Source organism: Anolis sagrei, chromosome Y (assembly GCF_037176765.1).
Source record: "Anolis sagrei isolate rAnoSag1 chromosome Y, rAnoSag1.mat, whole genome shotgun sequence".
NCBI lineage: Eukaryota > Metazoa > Chordata > Lepidosauria > Squamata > Dactyloidae > Anolis > Anolis sagrei.
The window spans coordinates 49887801-49912119 of record NC_090035.1 but is presented as its reverse complement, the minus strand read 5'-3'; the positions used below and the strand labels follow the sequence as shown (position 1 = coordinate 49912119).

At 43.6% G+C, this 24319-nt stretch overlaps 1 protein-coding gene across 2 annotated transcripts in view; it reads right to left on the bottom strand.

Annotated features, from left to right (window-relative positions):
* Nucleotides 1–24319, bottom strand: part of LOC137095296 (actin-binding protein WASF2-like) — a 174293-nt gene that overhangs the window by 31078 nt on the left and 118896 nt on the right. For both annotated transcript variants that reach the window (XM_067461760.1, XM_067461761.1), the window contains 5 exons: nt 8360–8494; nt 6732–6885; nt 6073–6190; nt 2328–2458; nt 624–779 (listed from right to left, as the gene is read on the bottom strand). In XM_067461760.1, the coding sequence (XP_067317861.1) occupies nt 624–779; nt 2328–2458; nt 6073–6190; nt 6732–6885; nt 8360–8494 (694 nt within the window). The remainder of the gene's footprint in view (nt 1–623; nt 780–2327; nt 2459–6072; nt 6191–6731; nt 6886–8359; nt 8495–24319) is intronic.

The window sequence follows — 24319 nt, the reverse complement described above, 5'->3', positions numbered from 1 at the left end:
AAAGAGTCTGAGTATGGTGGAGATCAGCCTAGTCCCAAGTTCTACAATTTATTCATGATACCACTTTCCCATTTAGGCAAGTACCTTAAGATAAAGTTACTACATGAAGCACTCCAAGAACTACTCCGGACAAACAACACAAAATGTAATAAAATCATCAAGATCACAGAAGCATCCAATGACATTTAAATAGTTACATGTTCACAGCATAATGAAAAGAAACTTGTATACACCTAGTTACTACCCATGTAGTAAATGCCTTCACTAGCAGAAGAGGAATTTCAACTATTTCTACAAGTTTGCTTAAATACTGGCTTTCAGACAGGTGTAAAACAGGGCAAGACATATGTGTTTTACACAGCAACGTCAAACATTTATCCTTGCACTGAAGGAATATGCTGTCTTCATGTAAGATGTATCATGGACAGGATGCTTGGCAAGAATATATTTTCTTACTAGCGTGTTTTCTGCATGATGGAGGCAACATATTTTTGCATTTGGATTTCTTTAAAACAATCTCCAGCCAAACTACTTGAAGGCTTCATGAATGTGGTTCACGGAAATGCTCTTTATGACCCACATACATCTTTTGCTTTGCATACAGTGGGTTCAATAGTACTTACGTGAACTCCATTGGTGGTGATGGAAAGCTGCCATCTGTAAATGCAGGAGGTGATGGCGAACCTGAATCTGGCTGAGGAGGAGGAGGATAGTAGCTGGAATCAAAACTTTCATTGGAGCCAATGCTACCATTCTGATACATCATATTAGATGGATATCTAAAAACCAACCATAATTTAAAAAATAAGAACTATTATAACAATGTCATAATTTGTCCAATCACATCTCTCTATATAGACCATCTCGTGCACTGCGATCAGCGGAGGAGGCCTTGCTCTCTGTCCCACCCCGCTCACAAGCTCAGTTGGTGGGAACGAGAGAGGGGGCTTTCTCCATGATCGCTTCCTGTCTCTGGAACTCCCTCCCCAAAGAAATAAAAATGGCCCCCACACTCTTCTCCTTTAAAACTCTTGAAGACACACATTTGCACTCTGTCATATGGAGAGGAGGACTAAGATCCACTAGATCAACTGGAATGTTAGTTGACCTACTTGTACCTCGTGGCCACTTGGGTACACTTCAAGAACAACTATAATCAGCCAGTTTTCATTTATTTTAATCGTTTTTATCATTTGACATGTTTTAATGTGTATGCGATTAGTGTAACCTATTTCTATGTGATTATTTGTATCTTGTTTATCATTTTGGCATCAGTTTTTTTATACAATAAGTTCCTTGTCATTATCATGTTTCTTATATTGCATTATTATAAATTTTTTGCACTTGTCTGGGCACTGAATGTTTGCCTTTTTGTGTTGTAAATCGCCCTGAGTCCCCTTGGGGAGAGAGGGTGATCTATAAATAAAGTTTTATTATCATTATTTCATACTCAACAAGAGTGGTACACAGCAAACAAGAGCTCTTTGCTGGGTTTTGTATTGGATCCCATGTCAGACACTTCCCAAGTGTCTAGGACTGTGTGATGTATCAGTGAATAATGAGTGAAGATCCAAGTAGGGTGGCCTTTTGCAGCTGACAGATGGCAATTTTGTCAGCACCAATTGTTTTTAAGTGCAGGCTAAGGTCTTTAGGCACTGCACCCAGTGTGCTGATCATCACTGGAACCATTTTGACTGGCTTGTGCCAGAGTCGTTGTTGTTGTTGTTGTTGTTGTTGTTGTTGTTACTTTTTCTTGGCATTTTCTCAGAGGATCTCTAAGTGAATAATACTTTGAGACAATTCAAGTCAGGAAAAGTAAATGTAGGACATAAAAACACAACAATATTATGGATGCAGAACTAGTGTGGACTACAACCCTGGAGACCAGGATTTGAGTCCCTGCTCAGCCGTGAAAACCCACTGGGTGTGACTGGGCAAGTACACTCTCTCATCCTCTGGGGAAGGAAGCGTATCAATCAGAAATTCAAAATGTTACAGTCTAGAAAGTGGCAGTGTGACAGCAACTAAATAAACATAGGCAAGTGCTAGATGGATCTTCTGTAACCAATTGGCTGGATGTGGTCAGCCAACTTCTTGAAAGAACAGACACTTTTTTGGAGTAAAGCAAGGTTTCTGACTGGTATCTGGTATTATGCCGTCAGATTATCTGTGCTCCGAACTGATTCCACAGAAAATTGAAAGAAGACAGCTCCTGCTTTTCAATAGCCATTCCTCTTTTTGTGCCAAACACACCAAAAACAATGGAGTTGCTGAGGTCTGAAAGTCATGTTCACAGTAGCCATGCCCAGAACAGGAGTTTCTCTTACCCTCCTGGCCCAGATTTTTCCCTTGGCTCGACAAACTCTTGTCCCATTTTCATTTTTTCCCATTCTTCCTTCCGACTTTTGATTTTTCGAGGATTAACATTTCCTCTGTTCGGATTATCCTTCTTCTCTTTCTATAAAACAAACATTTATTTTAAAATGTAAACTAAAATGTTCTTTAACCAAAACAATGTTAGAGTTGTCCATTTATGCAATTTCACAACACTGACAGTAGCAAAGATGTTTCCCCTACCTGTTACCACATTGATTTACTTTTCCAGTGCTCAGGTTTTTTGGAGACATAAGGCCCCACCCACCATCTCTCAGTGTTTTTTTCTTTTCTTAAAGAAACCCCAATGTATCCCTTTGGGAGACTGCCAAGAAGAGAGGAGGGAGAGACAAAGAGAGATTTCAGTGTCATTTCTGGCATGGGGAAGGGGGACAAACTCTGCAACTTAGCTGTATGTGTTTTGGGAACAAAGGTACATATATACTGTATAATACTTTCATAATCATATACAAACAAATTATTAGGGGATACTTGCATCATTGCATAATGGAAGTCAGGCTTTGAAGCTGCAAGGCTATCCAATGCTAATCAATCTCACCAATTGCATTATTCCCACTTGCCTTTGATAAATGGGGGCCCCCATCTACACTGCCATATAATCCAGTTTCTGAATCCCAAAGATCTGGATACTTGCATCATTGCATAATGGAAGTTAGGCTTTGAAGCTGCAAGGGTATTCAATACTAATCAAGCTCACCAATTGCATTATTCCCACTTGCCTCTGATAACTGGGGGCCCCATCTACAGTGTAGGGCCCTATCTACACTGTCATATACTTCAGCTTCTGAATACCAAAGATCAGGATACTTGCATCATTGCATAATGGCAGTCAGGCTTTGAAGCTGCAAGGCTATTCAGTGCTAATCAACGTCACCAATTGCTACATTCTCATGTCCCACAAAGGATGTGGGTGAAATCTCAGGGGATAATACTTCTGGAACATGGCCAAACAGACCTGAAAGGTGCTAGAGTTTAATTGAACTCAGTGGGGCTTATTTTCAAGGCCTTTTTTTTAAAAAAAGAAAAGAAATTGTTTTGGCAAAGACCTAGGAAATGGTGGCGACAGAACTCTTCCTAACTGGGTAGGTGTTTTAGCTCCTCCCACATTTTCAACTGGGAGGAACAAATGCTGCTTCATTAGAAATCTGGCAAAAAAAATGGAGAATTGAGAACAATCCATTTCCTCACCTCTTCCTTATGTGTTGAAAAAGACTGCTACCCCTTATGTTTAAAAACTGAAAAACTGCACTTTAACCCAAACTGATGTAGTAACCCCAGTGGATGTCCAGATTTTAAGTGTAGAATTCAGTGGAATTTAACTAATGTGGTGAAATCCACAGAGTCTTTGAGGTTGAGAACCACTGCTCTAGGAGGTGTTTTGGAGGACTGCTCCAGGGTTACTTAAGCAATTTCCCATTCTTAGATTCTACATGATCCTAGCTGCAGAAGTTAGCAGTTTTGAAACAGGTAAACTGCATCAAGGCAGTCCCAGAGTTACGAATGTCCTGGATTTTTCGGCTGGAATTACATTTTAAAAATGTACCTGTTCTGACTTACATACAAATTAGACTTAAGAACAAATCTACAGAACCTATCTTGTTCATAACCAAGGGATGGTCAGTATCAGAGTCATGGAGCAAATGCCTCCAACATCCACCTCTCTCCTACCACAGGGACGAGACTACCATTTCTCAGGTTTCGAAAGTGGCATTTTATTTATTCCAGGGATTTATAGTCAGGCCTTCAAATGACATTTTACAAAGAAAAGAGTGCTGGAATCTTAGGACAGGGGTCCTCAAACTAAGGCCCAGGGGCAGGATATGGCCCTTCAAGGTCATTCATCCGGCCCTCGCTCAGGGTCAACCTAAGTATAAAATGACTTGAAAGCACCCAACAATAACAACAATCCTATCTCATCAGCCAAAAGCAGGCCCACACTTCCCACTGAAATTCTAATAAGTTTATATTTGTTAAAATTGCTCTTCATTTTAATTATTGTATTGTTGTAATGTTTTGGTTTTTTTTTTTTTTTGCATACAAATCAGATATGTGCAGTGTGCATAGGAATTCTTTTTTCTTCTTCTTCAAATTATAATCTGGCCCTCAAACAGTTTGATGGACTGTAATCTGGCCCTCTGTTTAAAAAATTTGAGGACTCCTATCTTAGGATATTCCTCTTAAAAAATGTTTTGGAAAGCAGGGAGTCATAAAGTGCATGTCACTCACACATATCTTGGCTGACAAGTGAGAATGCCAATTTCTCTCGTGGCACTAGGGAATATCCTCAACACTAGTTGTGACCCACCCATAGGTGAGGAGAAACAGGCATGTTGTAATTCTTGTTCAGCTAGCATAGGAAGCCATTCCCTCTACACAGTCACATGTCTCTTTGAAACTGAAGCTGAGTCCATTTCTCCTTGAAGATATAATGTGACGGGGGAGAGACCTGGCACAGAAAGCATAATTTTGGCATTTTATATTGGAAACTGGGCTTTAGTACTTTCGTGTCACCTAGAAAAGGACCAAAAGCCAGGAAAATTGAAAAGAGATTCAGGGTTAAGGCAGGGGATTCATCACAAAAGGTAGTATGGCTTTCCTCAGAGTGGAGTTAATGGCCCAAACCTTTGCATTTCTACTCACTGCATTCAATGAGACTTACTCTCAGGTATACAGAATTTCCTCTTCAGCACTAAAAAGAAATGTAGCAAGATTTTATGATGAGTATCAAAATCAGAGTTTCTCAACTTGGCATTCAGGACCCCTGGGGGACTCGCAAGGGAGTTTCAGAGGGGTTGCCAAAGATAATCAGAAAACATATAATTTTCTGATGGTCTTAGGAACTTATTTGGCAGAGGAGGCTGAGGATCTCTCCGCCTGTCCTTCTCTTCCATTTTGGATGGCGAATCCTCCTACCAAAGCTCTCCTCTGCTTTGATTGGCTGGTCTCTCAGCCAAGAGGAGGGCTGTTTCCAGACCCCAAGTGGGGAGGTGAGAGCAAGCATCTCCGATGCATGGCAGCGTGGTGTGCATGTACGAGTAAGGAAGATCCTGTGAGGCTGGAGGGAGCCTTGTGCCAGCGCGTCCCTCCAAGGCATGCATGGGGGTTCTGTATGGGAAGTGTGGCTCAATTCTACTGTTGGTGAGCTTCTGAATGCTCTGATTGTAGATGAACTATAAATAACAGCAACAATAACTCCCAAATGACAAAATCAATCCCCCCCCCTCCCATTCCACTAGTATTCAAATTTGGGTGTATTGTGAATTTGCGCCAAATTTGGTCCAGTGAATGAAAATGCATTCTGCGTATCAGATATTTACATTACAATTTGTAACAGTAGCAAAATTACAGTTATGAAGTAGTAACAAAAATAATGTTAAGGTTTGGGGTCAGCACACAACTGTATTAAGAGGTCGCGGCATTAGGAAGGTTGAAAAACACTGATCTAAATATTACCTACAGCTGAAGTCAGACAAACACCCCAAGGGACAGGATTGATAGAACTTTCTCAACTTAATCTGAAATCATAAAAGCAAATCCTGCTGTATAGTAAAAAATGTCTACGTCCACTTCTAAAATGGGTTGTCTCAATTCAAAGAGCTACTATCCATTATGTTTTCCCTCTCTTGCCTTCTTTAAGTGCGGAACTATTCAATAACAAAGAGATGCTCTCAGCCTCACCCTATGCTTCCGCTTCTCTTTTATTATATCCTTTGTGTCCTGCAGCATCTGCTCCTTCCAAAGATCAAAGAAATATGATGGATTTGTGTAAAATTTAAGTGCTTCTTTGCCATCATCCCTAGGAAAGAGAACACATACATATATATAAACATATACAAACACATGGACCAAGAATAAGAAATGCTTCCCTAGAGCCCAAGTACAATAAGCCCCAGATAACAGAGCACAATGAAAAGATTCCTTGTGGCTTTAAAAACTCTATTGCAACAGAAAAAGGTTTAGACTTGTCCTTCCTGTCCTATATAAGGTTAAGCACCTGCTATGTCTTTATGGTGTTGCAACAGGAAATGATTTTGATACAGTGCATATAGCAACGACTTTGTATTACCACATCTCAACCACAAGAATTGTTTCCAGCTATGTCCAATTAACATGTTTCACATTTACAATGCTGTATAATGGTGCCTTTCCCGCATTTTCCTGTAATCTTTTCTTGTCACTACAAAAACCAAAACATTTTCAGCCTGCCTTTATAGGAAAAGTATCCCTCCCCCCTCTCCACCAGTAATAGAGCTTCTTTTATGGGTCTCTCCAACAATGTGACATTATCAACTGGTTAGGTAGTCTTCCTGCTTGGTTATGAATACAAAGTGTCTTACCTGTAGGGGGACAGGATGTTAAGAGGTGGTGACATATTACAAATGCTGTACGTTTCAAGGACAGGCACAGGGAGAGAATCTCTGTCAAAGAGATTTTGGTCCTGAACTGTGGAGCTTTTGAAGGCTTTCCTGGTGTTGATGCCTTGCAGGGATACTGAAGATGATCAAAAAGAAAAAAAAGAAGTCAACTCAAAATTCAAAATCCCTGACAGATGGCCATCTAGCCTATGTTTAAAAGCCACCAAAGAAGATGCCTCCACCACACTCCACAAGGGACAGTGAGAGAGTTCCACTGCTGAACAGCTCTCACCGTTAGGAAGTTCTTTCTGATGTTCCAGTGGAATCTCCTTGCTTTCCTGTATATTGAAGCCACTGTTCCATTACGTTCTAGTCTCCAGAGCAGCAGAAAACAAGCCTGCTCCATCCTCCCTATGACTTCCCTTCCCATTTTGATATATGGCCATCACCATGTCCCCTCAACCTTCTTTTCTGCAGACTAAAACCCAGTTCTTTCAGCTGCTTCTCAGAGGGCTTGTTCTCCAGACCCTTGATTCTTTGAGTCGCCCTCCTCTGGACACAGTTCATCTTAGAGTCAACATCTCCCTAAAATGGCGGTGCCCAGAATTGGACATTGTGTGATTCCAGGTAAAGTGGTCTGACCAAGGCAGAATAGAGCAGAGGGGGAGCATGACTTCCCTGGATCTAGATACTAGACTCCTGCAGGCTTATAAAGAAGCTTTTCTAGACAAAAGTATTTTCTCAATATGATCTGATGATGTATTTGAACCCTGTCTGCTGAGTAGAGCATCATTCAAAAGCCTGTGTATGTGTATGCTGGCTTAAGAACAAACCGCTGTGAAATTCAAAAACAACAACAGCATAGGGATTGGACAGAACCAGCCCAAGAAACTCCTGGAATATATTGGCTAGTGTTATACACTCATTAAAATATTTTCCTAGAAAAGTAAATTATGTAACAAAAGTATCACAATTTTTAGTGAATTGATAAAATAATAAAGTACTGAAAACATGAACACAAAATTATGGTTGTAATAAATAAGAGTGCCTTTAAGAAATCCCAGAAATCCAATCCAGTCTGGAAGCCTTGCAGATAACTTGGTCAGTCCAATGTGGACCTCCAACACATAATAAACACAACAGATCCATTGACAATCACAGTTTTTTGACACTAGTTACATGCTGCTTTGAAACAGCTTGTCTATAGATTCCTCAGTGTAGCGCTGCTCTACCTTCTCAAAAACTGGCATGGTTAGTCTCTGAGAATTAGGGGGATTGCAGTACAAAACATATAAGCAAATCAAGCTGGGAAAGGTGACTGAATGAGAAGCTCCCTAGAGAAGACTACAAAGTAAGAGGTCCTGCTCTTGAATTATGCAGTCAGCAAGGGGTCGCTAGGTAACTATCAGATAAACCTTCCTAAAATGTTGAGGAACTACAAAGACGCCCTTGACTACACAGAACATACAACACGTCCTTGTCAATAACTTATGGTACACTGAAAGATGTCCTAATCCAATGTTTAATTCCAAAGCAATAAGCATTTATTAGTTTGTTGTGGTGATCCTTCAGCACAGCTGGTCTAAAAATACATTGTTCTGCTTCATTACCTTCCTCTTCTTTGGGATCCAACTGAGTGACTTTGACCTGAAGGCGATCAACTCTCTTGGCTAGGGAGGTCACCCTAAAGCCAAAAGTGTTTGCCTGAGTAAAAAGCTCTCCAAATATGTCATCTGCAAACTTGCCTGAAAGAGGGAAAAAGGGGAACACAGTATTACACTATTATTTACTGTGTTTGTATACTGCCTTTCTCAACCTATCGGCGACTCAAGGCAGTATACATAGTATCATAGTACAACATAGTACAACAAACCAGTATACATAGTATCATAAAACAATTTAAAACATTACAATTACATAAACCACAACAGCAATAAAAACAACATCATTGGCGTCTCCTTATTGTCACTACTAAAACATTACTATCCATTCAGACATCCCCTCACATTATTAAGCAACCTGACACAATTATTTTATTCATCATAGTTTGCAGTGTATTCCAAGTAGTAATTAGCAAAGGTATTTTATTTACCATATATACTCAAGTATAAGCTGATCCGAATATAAGTCGAGGCATTTAAAGTTACCACAAAAAAAAAAAAAAACCTAGGAAAACCAAGGTATAAGCCACGGGTGAAAAATGCAGCAGCTACTGGCCAATTTCAAAATAAAAATAGATACCAGTAAAATTACATTAATTGAGGCATCAGAAGGTTAAATGTTTTTGAATATTTACATAAAACTGTTATTTAAGATAAGTCTGTCCAACTCTAATTAAACTATTATTCTAACTTTCTTCAATATAAATGCACTTACATATCCTTCCAATAACATTAAAGAGAATAAAGTAATAATGAGAGGTTACTTACATGTAACTGTAGTTTCCTGAGTAGTCACCTGTGAATTCGCACATTGTGGTATTCCTGAGCCTGCGCAGGTCAACTTTGGAACCTTCTAGAAGCTTAAAAACATTGTATCCCCCTCCTGGCCCGGCCCCCCCTCTCGAGTATATAAGACCCCTGGGAGGGGCCAGCCGCCAGTCCTCTTCCGCCGCAGAGCAGCCAGAAGGTGTGGCATGACACTTGAGGGGAGGAGGGAGGGTATGTGCGAATTCACAAGTGACTACTCAGGAAACTACGGTTACAGGCAAGCAACTTCTCATTTCCTGTCGTAGTCAACTGTGAATCGCACATTGTGGTAGACTAGCGAGCTATTCTTCTGGCTGGTGGGGTCATGCCACTGGCGAAAACAGCACCGCTCTACCGCAATCAGCTTCTCTCCTAGATATACTGTCAACCTTATAATGGGAAACAAAGGTAGTGGGAAAAGGTAGTGGGGAAGAGAGAAAGGTAGTAGGGAGGACTTCTCCAGATTGCTTCCAAAGGAACACCCTTCATAAAAGCAGTAGAAGTAGCTACTGCCCTCGTTGAGTGGCCTCTAATCTGCTGAGGCAACTCCTTTCCTGCTAACCTATAACAGGTGTGAATTGCTGACACAATCCAACCTGAAAATCGCTGGGAGGAAACTGGAAGACCCCTAGTGTCCCTGCGATACTTCACAAACAATCTAAGGGATCTTCTGAACTCAGATGTCCTGTGAACGTAAAAAGCTAATGCCCTTCTAACATCCAGATAGTGTAAACCTCTTTCCAAAGAGGTTTCTGGATTCTGGAAAAATGCTGGCAGAACCAGATCCTGGGAGGTATGAAACCTAGTGGCAACCTTGGGTAAAAATGCCACATCCGTGCATAAAACTTCCTTATCACTGTGGAACTTCAGGTACGGAGGATCTACCCGTAAAGCACATAACTCACTAGCCCTTCTGGCTGAGGTTATGGCCACCAGAAACACTACCTTCCAAGTTAGCGCCCTAAGTCTGCTGAAGCCATGGGTTCAAAGGGGGGTTTCATTAAACTAGAAATTGCCACCTCCAAACTCCAGGATGGGGCAATAGGAGCTACGGCCTCTCAAAAAACATTTAACTAAAGGGTCAACAAAACAAGAAGGCAGACCCTTCTTCCTCCTAAACCATGAGATGTCCTCCAAGTAACACTTTAACGAGGAATTGGAGAGACCAGAGTCATAAAGGGTTGCTAGGAATTCTAAAACTACTGAAATTGGGGCCTCATCCAGCTCCTGATCCTTTGACCTCGCAACATTACAGAACCAGTTCCACTTAAAGATGTATGACCTTTTAGTGGAGGGCCTGTGAGCAGCTTCCATAATAGATAGGACCGTTTGAGGGAGAGTCAAACCTGATCCCAAAGAGACGGAACTATCAGCTGTCAGTTTGAGGAGGCGCACATCCGGGTATAGCACCTGTCCTCGTTGCGAGGATAGGAGATCTACCCTGTTCCTGAGCCTCCAGAATTGTCCCCTCAACATCTGCAGGAGAGGGGCAAACTACTGCTGTCGGGGCCACCACGGAGTTACTACGGTGCAATGAGAGCGGTCTCTTTGAAGCTCTGCCACCACCTTCAATAGTAACAGAAACGGGGGAAAGGCGTACAGTGGAGCGCCTCCCCAGATTCGGAGAAATGCATCTCCTAGGCATCCCCCCTGCTCCCAGGGGACTCGTGCGTGAGCAGAAACTGTTGCATTTTACATTCTCCTTGGTGGCAAAGAGATTGATTTCTGGAGGCTCCCATAGCTGGAAGATCTGTAGTACCTCTTCCTGATTGAGGGACCAGTGGTGATTCCCTAGTGGATTCTTGCTGAGGGAATCCGCCAGGGAGTTTTCCTGTCCTGGAAGGCGGGTGACCTGAAGGTACACTTCTCTCTGAATGCACCATTCCCAAATCTGCAAAGTGAGCTGTTGGGAATGGGTCCCTCCTTGTTTGTTCAGATAATACATGACTGTTGTAGTCTGTTAATATCTGAACCACTTGGTCCCGGATTAGTCCCTCGAATGATTTTAGGGCCCTTTCTATGGCTAACAGTTCTAGGACATTTATGTGAAGTTCAGACTAGCCTGGGGACCACCTGCCATGAGCGACTAAGCCCTGGGAATGGGAACCCCATCCTGTCAAGGAGGAGTCTGTTGTGATCATTCTGGTAGGATATGGCACCTGGAAGGGGAGGCCGACACATACAAACTGGGGTAGAGTCCACCATTCTAGGGAGTGACGGACCTCCTGTGGTAGAACAAATGTGGATCGGCGGCAATCCCTGAGGGGATTGAACACCATACCAAACCAAGATTGGAGGGGTCACATACGTAACCGTGAAAAGGGAGTTACCGATGTGGTGGATGCCATATAGCCCAGTAGGGTCTGAATTTGCCTGGCCGATACTATGTGGGCCTCCATAGCAGCCCGGTCCTGCATCTGTAAATTGAAAAACCTGTCCGGTGGTAGGTATGCTCTCTGCGAGACTCCATCCAGGAAAGCTCCAATGAAGAGGATCCCACATGCTGGTCGTAGGGAGGACTTCTCCATGTTGACCACCAGGCCCAGCGACTGTAGGAGACACAATACAACATAGACGTGTTCTTGAAGTTCATCGGCTGACTGAAACTATGAGGTAATCATCTATATATGGATAAACCACGATCCCGCGGGTTCGCAGGTGAGCAACCACCACCACCATACTTAGTAAACACTCGGGGAGCTGCACTTAGGCCAAATGGGAGCACATTATAGCAAAATGCTCTGTCATCTACCATGAAGGTAAGAAACCTACGGTGATGGGGCACTATTGATAAATGAAAATAGGCGTCCCTTAGGTCTATGGTAGCAAACCAAGTGTTATCAGGTAAGAGAGGCATTATCGATGAAAGAGTCACCATGCAAAATTTCTTGGGCGAAATTGATTTATTTAACTCTCTCAGATCGAGGATGGCTCTGAAGCCACCCCCTCTCTTTGACACAACAAAATATCTTGAGAAAAAACAAGATGCGAACATTAAAGAGTGAACGGATGAAATGGCACCTTTACCCATGTAACGTATTAGGAGAGAGGAGGGACGATTTATTATTTATTACTCTTAATGGTGCCACCAATGTGTGATGTGAGGTATTATTGGGAGATATGGCACACTGGACGCAGAATTAATGGAGATGAGGCAGTCTTCAAACAAAAGAGAACAAGTATATTTTGTACAAAGCGTGTGGTTACGAGTTGTTGAATGACTTCTGGAACTTTAAGTAACAGTTTGAAATACAGTTCACTCAAATGATACAACTTATAGCAACTGTTAGTGAAATGTAGCACTTTGCTGAGCAATGTTTCTTGAGGTGAATAGCTTTCTAATTTGATCTGTCCTTGATCAAACTACTAATCTCTAGTCTTCTCTCGACTAGCGATCTTAACTAGCTTTCTTTAGCCTTCCCTGACTAAAGAAACTATCTAGGTTTCTCCCTCCCGCCTTCCTAGGCTGGAAATCCTACTGCTATTCCCTCTCACTGCTCTTCCACTAAACAACTATCTCCGATGGCTGACTGAATTGACCTCCTAACTGGAACTGCTCACTCTGAGCTCCAAACCCTAACTCTGACTGTTCACTCCTCTGAACCTAAACTCTAACTCTGACTGAACTTAAACTGTCGTTTTTCAAACTCTCCCCTCTAAGCTCCTCCCCTTCTCTACAGCATCGTCTCCATGGTAACACACTCCTCTCAGCTAGGCTGCTCCAGCATTAGTGCAACCAATCCAAACACAAATACAGTTAAAATCATACAATTTATATTCAACTTCTGTACAACCCAATAGCGCATCAATTTCTTGAGACAAAACCTGGGAAGGGGGAGTAACTTTAACTGTTCCCACTGACGGTCTTTCATCAAACTCAATGGCATACCCGTGCCTGATTATTGACAACGCCTATTTGTCAGTGGTAATCTCCGCCCAATTGTATTGGAAGGCTTGCAGTCTGTTCCCGAATATAACTGTGGGAGGTGAGCAAGTAGACGGGGGTCTAACATTACAACTGGGGTTAACAAGTGATACATTGAATCCCTCACTTGGAGGTTCGATTTCGCCCGGGGTAGTACCAGTCTTTAGGCTGGAAGCATCAAAGACGCTTCCTCGAGGCCCCTTGGGGTTTTGGTTTGCTCTGATAGGGTTGATACCTTGGATTAGACTGGTAAGTATTTTTCCTGTAACCCTGGTACCTGGGGGATGAAGGACCCCTCCCTCTGAACGACCCAGAGTAGGAATTATTGTAGTTCTTATGATAATTGGTAGGTGCTGACTGCCATCTGATTCTATTCTGATAGGGCTGCCAAGTATATCCAAATTTATTGGCCGCTTGGTGCACCTCCTGCTTTTCTTTGATGGTAACATCAGTCTCGGGGTTAAAGAGACCTTCCTCAGGTAGGGGAAGGTCCTCTGCTAGAGCTTTGCCTTCCTCTGAGTGGTTGGCTGCTCTTAACCACGCATGTCTCCGTATCAACGTTGCTGTTGTGAACAAGTGACCAGCGGATTCGGCTAAGTACTTAGCGAAATCATTTTGGATTTTTGACAGGAGGGCCTCAGACTGCAGCCCTTTAGGAAGCTTCTCCAAATATGGGAGCATTTTGGACTAGAGGAAAGTCTGATAGCCGCTCATGTACGTAGTGTAATGAGCCATGCGGGTGACCAGGCCCGCAGCCAGGTGAGCTTTCTTTCCCAATAGGTCGATTTTTTTCCCTTCCTTATCAGGCGGGGCAGAAAGGGCGCTCTTCGGTTTCTTAGATTTCACCACCTCAGCCACAACGGTGTTGGGCTTAGGAGGGTTTGACACCCACTTAGCCACCGTTAAATCAATTCTATAAAGAGAGTTAACCTTCCTGGGTATAGCGGGCATGGGGGTTGGGGACGCATCCAAGATCTTCACAGATTTTATCAGATATGGGAGTATGGGGAGCAATGTAGAGGTAGGGATGTTTTGCTCATCTGAGGGGAACATGGAGTCCTCTACGTGCTCTGGCACCCTGGGGGCCGGAATATCTAATGCTTTAATCATTCTATCCACAAGGGATGAGAATTTGTTAAAGTCAGCAGGTAAAGGTGCAGTATCGGCCGCTGTCTGGGCCTGTTGCAACTCCTGTGAGTCTGCAGAGGAATCTGAGTCCTCTAACTCGAGGAGATTGAGTTCCCCTGTGGGCATGGCCACCTCCTGAGACATCTGCGGGGTGCACGGTGGTTCAGGATGGGCAGGGGCGAGCACAACAGCAGCATCACAAGCATTTTGTTCAGCACAAACAGGTAGGTCTACATAATTATGTTCAACACATTCAAAAGTTTGTTCAATACAATCATTTTGTCCAACACAGTTTGTCTGTCCAAGTCCATTCAAGGAAGGATGGGTCACTGCAGCAGGCAGTGAAGCTGAAGAGGGAAAGACGGTGGTAGAGGTACCATATCCCCTCTGCTGAATCCCCTGGATAGTCTCCATTCTGGGAAGTGGAGCAAAGGGAGGGGTGGGGTGTTGGGCATACATAAACTGTCCTGGTCGCCCCATTTGCCAAAACCCTGGATGAGGGTATGGGTTAGGTCCATAGGGCCCCCATTGAGTAGATGCAGAGTGAGGTCATTGGGATCGATGTGACCTCCTAGAGCTCCTGGAGGAGGAGGAAGAGGAGGAGGAAGAGGAACCTGTCGAGGAGGATGAGGGAGATCCTGACCTAGATCTTCCCCCGCGGAGATCACCGGCGTCGAGATCCCCTGAGCCGCCAGCTGCAGCGCGATGGGGAGCGCGATCTCCTCCTGCTCCTGCACCTCCCTACCGATGCTGCCGGCATCGGAGCAGCTGGCCTGGAGAAGAGGCAGTTGTCAGTTGATCATGGGGAGAGGCTCCTCCCCGCGATCGATCCCGGGACTTGCTCTTCCACCCTCCCAGTGGAAGGGGCCTCAGGCAGCTGGAGAGAGGCCACGCCTCCTGAAGGGGCTGGTCCTTCGGCGTCGGGAGAGTCAAGCCCGGCGCGCAACGGGGCAGCAGCAGGGATCGGCGTCGCTTGTCTGGGACGTGCTGCGGTGTGGCCGAAGCCGGTGCAGAGATGGTCGGAGCAGGAGTCAGTCCAGACACGGGCCCCGTTGCGTCCAGCATCGGAGAGGCCTGGTCGAGGACTGGTGCCGGTCGGCCCTCCTGCGCTTCCCCTATGCTTGCCGGCCAGGGGAGTGCAATCTCCCTTTGTAACTGCGGGGGAGCGATGCCGGAGGGTCTTCCCGCCTTTTTGTTGGATGGTCTAGGCTGTGCACCCTTGGCGCAGCCATCTTGTGGGGCCTTCTTTTTCAGGCCTGACGGAGCCGGCCTGGTCTTGGCAGGTAAGGGGGCAGTTTCTACCATAACTTGTGGCCTGTTGGCAGGTGGCGGGAGTAAGGCCCTCTTGTAGAGGGCTGCCTTGAGCCATGATTCTCTGTTCTTCTGTGTTTGTGGAGTGAAAGAGGCACAAATCCCACAGGGTTGTGAGAGGTGCCCCTCTCCCAGACAGGCCAGGCATAGGATGTGGCCGTCTGTGTCTGGGAGGACATTCGGGCAGGCCGAGCACTTCTTAAAAGGAATTGTCGCCATAATAGAAGCCAATTGAGGAGAAAGCGAGAGAAGAGTCCAAAGCCGGTCAGAGGTGAGGGGGAAAACAGAGTACCTTGTCGTTATCAGCCAGTCCGAGTCAAAAAGTCCAAGGGAAGATAGAATATTATAAACCCTAAGGTTCACTAGTTGAAACCTACTGACGGCAGAAAAAAGAGGACTGGAGGCTGGCCCCTCCCAGGAGACTTATATACTCAAGAGGGGGGCGGGGCCAGGAGGGGGATACAGTGTTTTTAAGCTTCTAGAAGGTTCCAAAGTTGACCTGCGCAGGCGCAGGAATACCACAATGTGTGATTCACAGTTGACTATGACAGGAAAATGTAATAATAATGGAGTAAAAGAATATAATAATAGTAACTAGAGAAAAATAATAAATGTAATAAAATAATAATATTGTAAAATAATGTAAATGTAATAATAACAGTAAATAGAGAAAAATAATAAATGTAATAAAATAATCATCATAATCAGAGTAAAATAATAAATAACTTTGACTCAAGTATAAGCCGAAAGGGGCCTTTTCAGACTTAAAAAAGGCCTGAAAAACTTGGCTTATACTCAAGTATATACAGTAAATTGCATGTACATGGATGTATTATTATTATTATTATTATTATTATTATTAGCTTTATTTGTACCCCGCTAGCATCTTCCGAAGGACTCGATGCGGCTTACAAAGGCCAAGGCCTCAAAACACAACATAACAATACAAAACCTAAAGCAAATTAAAAACAATTAAAGCAATATTAAACATCAAGCAATAAACAATACATCAAGACACAATAAAACTGGGCCAGATCAGAGTAATGGGTACAGGATTAAAAGTGCTGATGTGACAGGTGATATGTAAGGATTATAGGGTAAGTGCAGTGTGCAGTGTGCAGCAATCTTAATTCTAATAAAGTGCTTCTGGGACTTGTTATTGGAGTTTTCCTATTCTGGAAAGGCACATCGGAACAGCCAAGTCTTCAAGTTCTTTCTAAAGACTGCCAGCGTAGGGGCCTGTCTAAGATCTTTTGGGAGGGTGTTCCAGAGTTGGCGGGCCACCACAGAAAAGGCCCTGTCTCGCGTCCCCACCAAACGCACTTGCAACGCAGGCGGAATCACGAGAATATAGGTGTGACAAGCCTTTATACATAAAATATTTTCATTCGTCTTATTAAGATGAGGAAATGATTGGAAGTGACACATTTGTTCTCATGACTGAGACATCAGTAACTAGACATTATAGAAGAGAGCTTACAGAGAATCTTCAAAGATGGCAAAGCTAAGAACACAATGAAGAAGGAAAACTAATAAACCAGATGGCTTTGGAATACTTTTTTTTAAAAAAGAGTCTTCATCTTGTTATCTATTATCTTAGCGTTTCTCAACCTGGGGTTTGCGACCCCCCCCCCCCCCCGCAGGGTCACCCAGCAATTTTTCAGGGGTCGTGGCATCACCTCCTTTGGCCCTGCCCCCTCCGGTTGCCAGTAGTCATGGAGAGGCGCCCCCATTTTGATCCCAAGTATTTTGGATGAGGCACCCAGCCTGTATCAAGCTCTTCCTGAGGAAACCAGAGGATCTTCCAGGGAAGTGTGCCATCGCACATTTTGGAGTCATGGTTTGCAGAGGGCCTTCTGTGGGATGTAGTTTGATGGCCAACCAAGCACGCTCCTCATGGCCGTGCACATTCTTGGGTTGGCGGGAAGCCAGCAGGGTGTGTGTGTGCCATGAGTGTTAGTTGGTGCTGCCTTTGGTTAGCTGGCCTTGGAGGCAGCGGGCAGGCACTCCAAGCTTGGACAGCATCGTGTACCTGACCCTGTGCACCGCTGGCACCACCTCCCACCCTGCAACAAGTTTGCCCCCCCCCCCCTGCAGTAAAGGAGAAGGAAGGTAGCTGAGAGGTCTGGCCAAGGGGAAAGTCCTCACAATAAGGGTGCGCGGGTGGCCGAGGAGTCAAGGCCCTCTCTTTCTTCCTTCTCCTTGTTCTTTCAGCCGCAGCAAACACCACCACCACCCCGGAGCCCCCCGCCTCTTCTTTTTCCTTCTCTTTCTCAGCTTTTCTCTCTCTTCCCTCTCATTCTCTTTTGTTCTATCCATTTCTTTTCCTTTTTTTCTCCCCCTCCAGCTTTTTCCCTTCTCTCTTTCTCCCTCTTTTTTCTCTTCCTTTCTCCTCCTCTCCTTTTTATATCGCTTTCTTTTCTCCCTCTTCCTTTCCCTCCTGCTTCCTTCTCCGTGCCTCCACCTCCACCTCAGCAGTTTTCAGGAAGAAGTGGGGGGGGGGGGGGGGGAGGAAAAAGCAGCCGAGAGGAGGAAAGCTGCTGCTCCAAAAATGCTGCTTCTGCCAACTTCTGGTGGTGGGCGGGCGGGTGAGGGAGCCCACCCACTGTCCTTCTCTTCTTTCTCTCCTTCCTCATCTTCCAAAGCAGCTGTGACAGGGGCAGCAGCAACAACAACATGACGTTCAGCCTGCAAAGGTGGAATGGCCAAAAGTTGGAACGGCCATCTGATTGTGCTTTTCCTTTATGGCAGAAGGAAGTTGGACTGGATGGCCCTTGGAGATCTCCTCCTATTCTAGGATCCTATTATTATTAATAGCATTCTCATTATTATTAGCAGAGACTGAATAGCCATCTGTTAGGAGTGCTTTGATTGTGTTTTTCCCTTATGGCAAAAGGAGGTTGAACAGGATGACCCTTGGAGGTCTCCTCCAATTCTAGGTTTCTATTATTATTATTATTATTATTATTATTATTATCAGCAGCAGTAGCAGCAGCAGCAGCAACAGAGGCTGAATGGCCATCTGTCAGGAATGCTTTGATTGTGTTTTTCCCTTACGGCAAAAGGAGATTGGACAGGATGGCCCTTGGAGGTCTCCTCATATTCTAGGTTCCTATTACTATTATTATTATTATTAGCAGCAGGAGCAGAGGCTGAATGGCCATCTATCAGGAATGCTTTGTGTTTTTCCTTTATGGCAGAAGGAGGTTGGACTGGAGGGCCCTTGGAGATCTCCTATTCTAGGATCCTATTATTATTAATAGGATCATCATTATTATTAGCAGAGGCTGAATGGCCATCTGTTAGGAGTGCTTTAATTGTGTTTTTCCCTTATGGCAGAAGGAGGTTGGACTGGATGGTCCTTGGAGGTCTCCTCCTATTCTAGGATCCTATTATTATTAATAGCATTATTATTATTATTATTATTATTATTATTATTTTCATTAGTAGAGGCGGAATGGCCATCTGTGAGGCGTGCTTTGATTGTGCTTTTTCCTTATGGCAGGAAGGAGTTTGGAATGAATGGCCCTTGGAGGTCTGCTACTCTAGGATCCTATTATTATTAATATCATTATTATTAAGCAAGGTCTCTATGGCCATCTGTCAGGTGTGCTTTGATAGTTAGCAGGGAGGTTGGACTGAATGGCCCTTGGAGGTCTCCTTCTACTCTAGGATTCTATTATTACTATTATTATTATGCAGAGGGTGAATAGCCGTCTGTCAGGGGTGCTTTGTGCTTTTCCTGCATTAAGACTGAAGAAGGGGGTTGGACTGGATGGCCCTTGGAAGCTTCTTCCAACTCTAGGATCCTATCATTATTGTTATTTTTATTAAGCAGAGTTTGAATGGCCATATGTTGCAGGCATTGATTGTGCTGTTCCTACATGAAGGCAGAAGAGGGTTGGGCTGGATGGCCCTTGGAGGTCTTGCAACTCTAGGATCCTATTACTTATTAATCACTGTCAATTCCTCCCAAACCCCTCCAATGTTTTTTGGTGATCATGGAGGTTCAGTGCCAAGTTTGGTCCAGATCAGTCATTCATTGTGGTCTCAGTCGTCTGTGGAAGTCAGAGCTGATTTGGTTGAAGGTACTGCAAATCCCATCATCCATTGTCCATACTCTCCCAAACATATTGTTTTTGTGATTAATCACTGTGCTTAAATTATGTTCGATTTGTAACAATGAAAATACATCCCGTATATCAGATATTTACATTATGATTCATTAGAGTAGCAAAATCACAGTTATGAAGTAGCAACAAATATAATGTTATGGTTGGGGGTCAACACAAGATGAGGAACTGTATTAAGGGGTCGCGACATTAAAAAGGTTGAGAACCACTGTATTATCTCTTTCTCTTTTCAACTAACCGACGATAGACATTATTACAGCTACATTCTCTGGTAATTCTGAAAAGGAGAATATTAAGCTTGTTTTGGATCTATTTTGTTTTTCACAATTTGGATGTGCACCAAATAATGCCCCCCCCCCCCCCCCCAACTAAGTGCTACGTCTAGTCTTCTTGCTAATTTACATTTTGCAAGGAGTTTTGCTGCAGAAAAAAAATTTCTGGGGATGACTCAGAAATATTAGCTTAAATCCAGGACTACAGAATTTCCAAATATTGGCAGCTTGTGCATTCCTGTTGCCAAAACAACTTTATGAAATATATTGTTTTATATCTCCTTTAAACTATTTTAAAAAGAGCACACCTTATACATAAAAATGTTTCTGTATCATAGTTTGACTTTCATAAAAGGCACATTTTCCTGATTATCAGAGAGGGAAAACAGAAAGAAAGAATAGAAAAGGGACATTAAAGGAACATACAATAGAACATATAAAGTTATATTAAATCATACAATTAGTCCTTTGTCTTAGTATTCTGACTGGAATGCACCTTATAATACTTCAGGCAAAGACTTTCCTAGTCACCTGACAGCTGAATTTTTAACTGGAAATAATTGGGACTGAACTTACAGCTTTCTGAACATATTTATATACTGAGCTATAGTTCCATGCCTATTGGAAAATATGTTTATTCCACCTTTATGGAACTGCATTGTTCTGATTAGACCACTGGTCAGCAGAACACTTACTTCAAGCCATTTCACCATGAGAAAAAAAATCTCTAGTTTCAGCTTCATATTACACTAAAGGTAGCAAAGCAAAGCAAACTTTATTGATTAGTCCATTGACCGCATCAACATTAAAAACAAAAACAGAAACGTGCACAGACAACAATCACCATCCCAAGACCCCCACAACAGCGAACCAACACACATTCAAACCTGATTAGGTTAAAAGGTAACTAAAAATATCATCATTAAAATACCAAGATAAAATTTCATACCACAAAAATTAAAAAAATTAAAAACGAAGGTTAAAATGAAGGTTAAAATAGACCAGCTATTACACAAGCCCAAACCACTTCAGATATCTGTGTCACCCTTACAGTTTACCCCAATTGCCTCCAGATACGCAGTTCTCAGCTGCATTGTTTTATGAAGGAAAAGGGCTGTTTGGTGTGTTATCTTAGCATTCTGGCCAGCCATTAAGAATGTAGTTTTGATATGGGGATCCCAGTGAGTCTTCTGTATGATGAATGGTCCGAGGTATTGATTTTTTCTCTTTGTTGTACAAAATACAAACATACTCTGCTTTTGTCATTAAAATAATAAGTCTTCTTTTCAAAACAATTGCAATCAAATGAAATGTTTATAATTGATTAATGAGGAGAGATTACATTTGATTAGATAAAGGTTGTCCCCTGGCATTAAGTCCAGTCATGTCTGACTCTGGGGAGTGGTGCTCATCTCCATTTCTAAGCCAAAGAGCTGGCGTCCATAGACACCCCCAAGGTCATGTGGCTGGCATGGCTGCATGGAGTGCCGTTACATTTGATTACTATTAATATATTTAACTGTTCTCTATCTCAGCTTGTAATCTATCTAAAAGGGAACTCTCACCAAGATGTTTCTAAATGGAGCAGTTCACCCATTCCATTTCTTGTCAGAAAAAGGATGGTTCAAGGTGATTAGAGAAGGCAACACAGGCTGTGAAAACAGCTTTAGGAGACTGCAAGTGGTCTTGAGTCACAGTTTTCCTCATGATGGCATGCAGGATTGTAGGCTTAGGTTTCCAATGAGTCAGCTTGCTTTTATATCTAAGGGAGAGATAAGCTAAGCAGAAATCTGTGCCATTGCAACAAAACCAATCCGATCTGGAAGAATCTTCCAGGTTGCTTAAAAAATCTATTTAATTTCAAATCAGCATATTTTAATTGTTGTAGCAACATGAACCATACCAATTTTAAAAGGAAATACAATTTGTGTTAACTTATCTATCTTAACACTCCCTACTCTTTTTGACTACATGTCTCAGCTGGCACGACCTAAAACAATCATCCACTGTGTTGTGCTCCACAATCATCGACTGTGGAGCACAACAGACAACTCCGGATCTGTATACTTGCCCGCAGTGTCCTGCCTCATGTATAGAGGAAGAACTGTTTGAAGCTACAGACAATGCAGTCACTGCTGCCCGATTTTGGTCAAAAGATATTTAGCTGCTTCTGCTCCTTCTATTTTTATCAGTTTTATGCTAATGTGTGCAATGTTTTTGATATGACATAAAATAAAGATGGTTGCAAACCCCCTGCAAAGCATTAGGAAAAAAAATTCTGTTAACACACACTGCTTGACCTTACTTTCTTTGAGTCCTCACTTATAATACCGGTAGGTTACATATCTGTGACCATCTTTCTTTGAGTGGTGCTCTGTGAATTAACAAATGTGGAGTGTCTGCGCCTGCATAGGCACCAACGGAAACTTCTCTAGTTTAAACTTTTCAAGTTTTGGCGGTAACCCCGCACAGTCCCCGGCAGGGCATAAAAGGCGCCCCACGCGCACTCTCCGCAGTTCCTACGCCGCAAGGCAGTAAAAAAGGCGGAGGTTTGTTAGAGGGGAGGCTGGGCGGGTTTGTGTGAATTCACAGAGCACCACTCAAAGAAAGATGGTCACAGGTATGTAACCTACCATTTTTCTTCGTGGTCTCTGTGAATGCACACATGTGGAGACTAGCAAGCTGAGGTCTCGGAGGCGGGAAGAACAAACCGACCCCTTTATGAAGGACCAAACAATTTTATTGAAGTATCAAAAACAGTAGCATATGGAAAAAGGACAGAACGTCCATAACACAGGAGTGCATGATCCCCCTTGGCCAAAAAAGGCCGTTAACACAGGATAAGCACACTCATTCATATGAGGGCACAGACATAATGGTTGCATGAGAATAAAACGTTACAGTCAATTCACAGTAACAAGGCAACAAAGAGCCTCAAGAGCAGCAACTATCCAGAGCGTAAACAGCGAAAGCATTGGGTATGCATAGTGAACACAAAGAGACAGCATCCTGGTGTCAGAACCGCATGTTATCCCCTGTTCTGCAAAACAATTTGCCATCATATACATAAGGTAATAAAATAATAAAGCATAACACTGAAAACAACACATAAGAACCGAATACAGTTACAATATTGTTGTAGGCATTTGGAACTGACATCGGTATCGAGGTGCTTGGTATCGAGGTTAAGGAGGGCAAGAAGTTAAGATTGCCCTATCAAAGGCCATGTCAGACCTACACCTAGTGTCCAATCTGTAATGCGAAACAAAAGTCAAAGGGTTTGCCCAAATGGCCGCTTTGCAAATCGAGTCCAAGGGAATCCCCTTTAAGAAGGGGGTCAATGTGGCCATCGCCCTGGTCGATTGAGCCCGAATGACAGGAGGGGGCTGACAACGGGCTAGTTGGTAACAAAGTTCAATAGTCGATGCAATCCAGCGGGACAAACACTGTGAGGACACTGGCAGGCCCAGTTTATCCTGGGCATAGGAAACAGAAAGTCTTTGAGTCTTTCGGGACTGAGAAGTCCTGTCCCTATAAAATAACAAAGCCCTTCGCACATCGAGGAGGTACAGTCTTTTCTCTATTGAAGTGGAAGGAGACTGTAAAAAGGAAGGCAGGACAATGTCCTTGTTAACATGGAAGGGAGAAACAATTTTTGGCAGAAACGAAATGTCCATGCGCCCTGTCCGCATAGAACAGTTAATACGGTTCATCGACCCTCAACGCCCCCAACTCGAATGGCCTGCAGGCAGAGATGATCGCCACCAAAAACGCCATTTTCCAGGAGAATAGGCGAAGGTCGACAGTCGCTAAGGGCTCAAACGGTGGTAACACCAGTCTGGAGAGCATGAGATCAAAGTTCCAGCCAGGAGTTGGAGGGCGACTGGGGGTGCAGGTTGTTGTACCCCTTCAGGAAGGACCAAACGAAGGCGTCACAGAAGAGAGAAGTTCCTCTCCTCTGCTGGACATGCCATGAAATGGCGGCATGGTGTGATTTCAAAGACGAGAGTGATAGGCCTTGCTCGGTTAGGGAAAACAAAAGCTTAAGAACTGCCGGTATCGAAGGAGGGAACTCCCGAATTTCCTTCTCCCAAAGGAAGCCCTGGAAACAGGTGAAACAAGTGGCATACGACCTGTTGACGGTTTGTGGGTAGCAGTAAGGATGGACTGCACCTGCGGACACAGTGATCTCAGAACTGGATCCTCCAGGCCGAGAGATGAAGGGACGGCAGGTCAGGATGGAGAAGTAGGCCTTCTTCCCTTGACAGGAGGTCTTGGCGGGGAGGGAGCTGCCGATACCTACCACCGGAGAGCTGTAGGAGGACCGGGTACT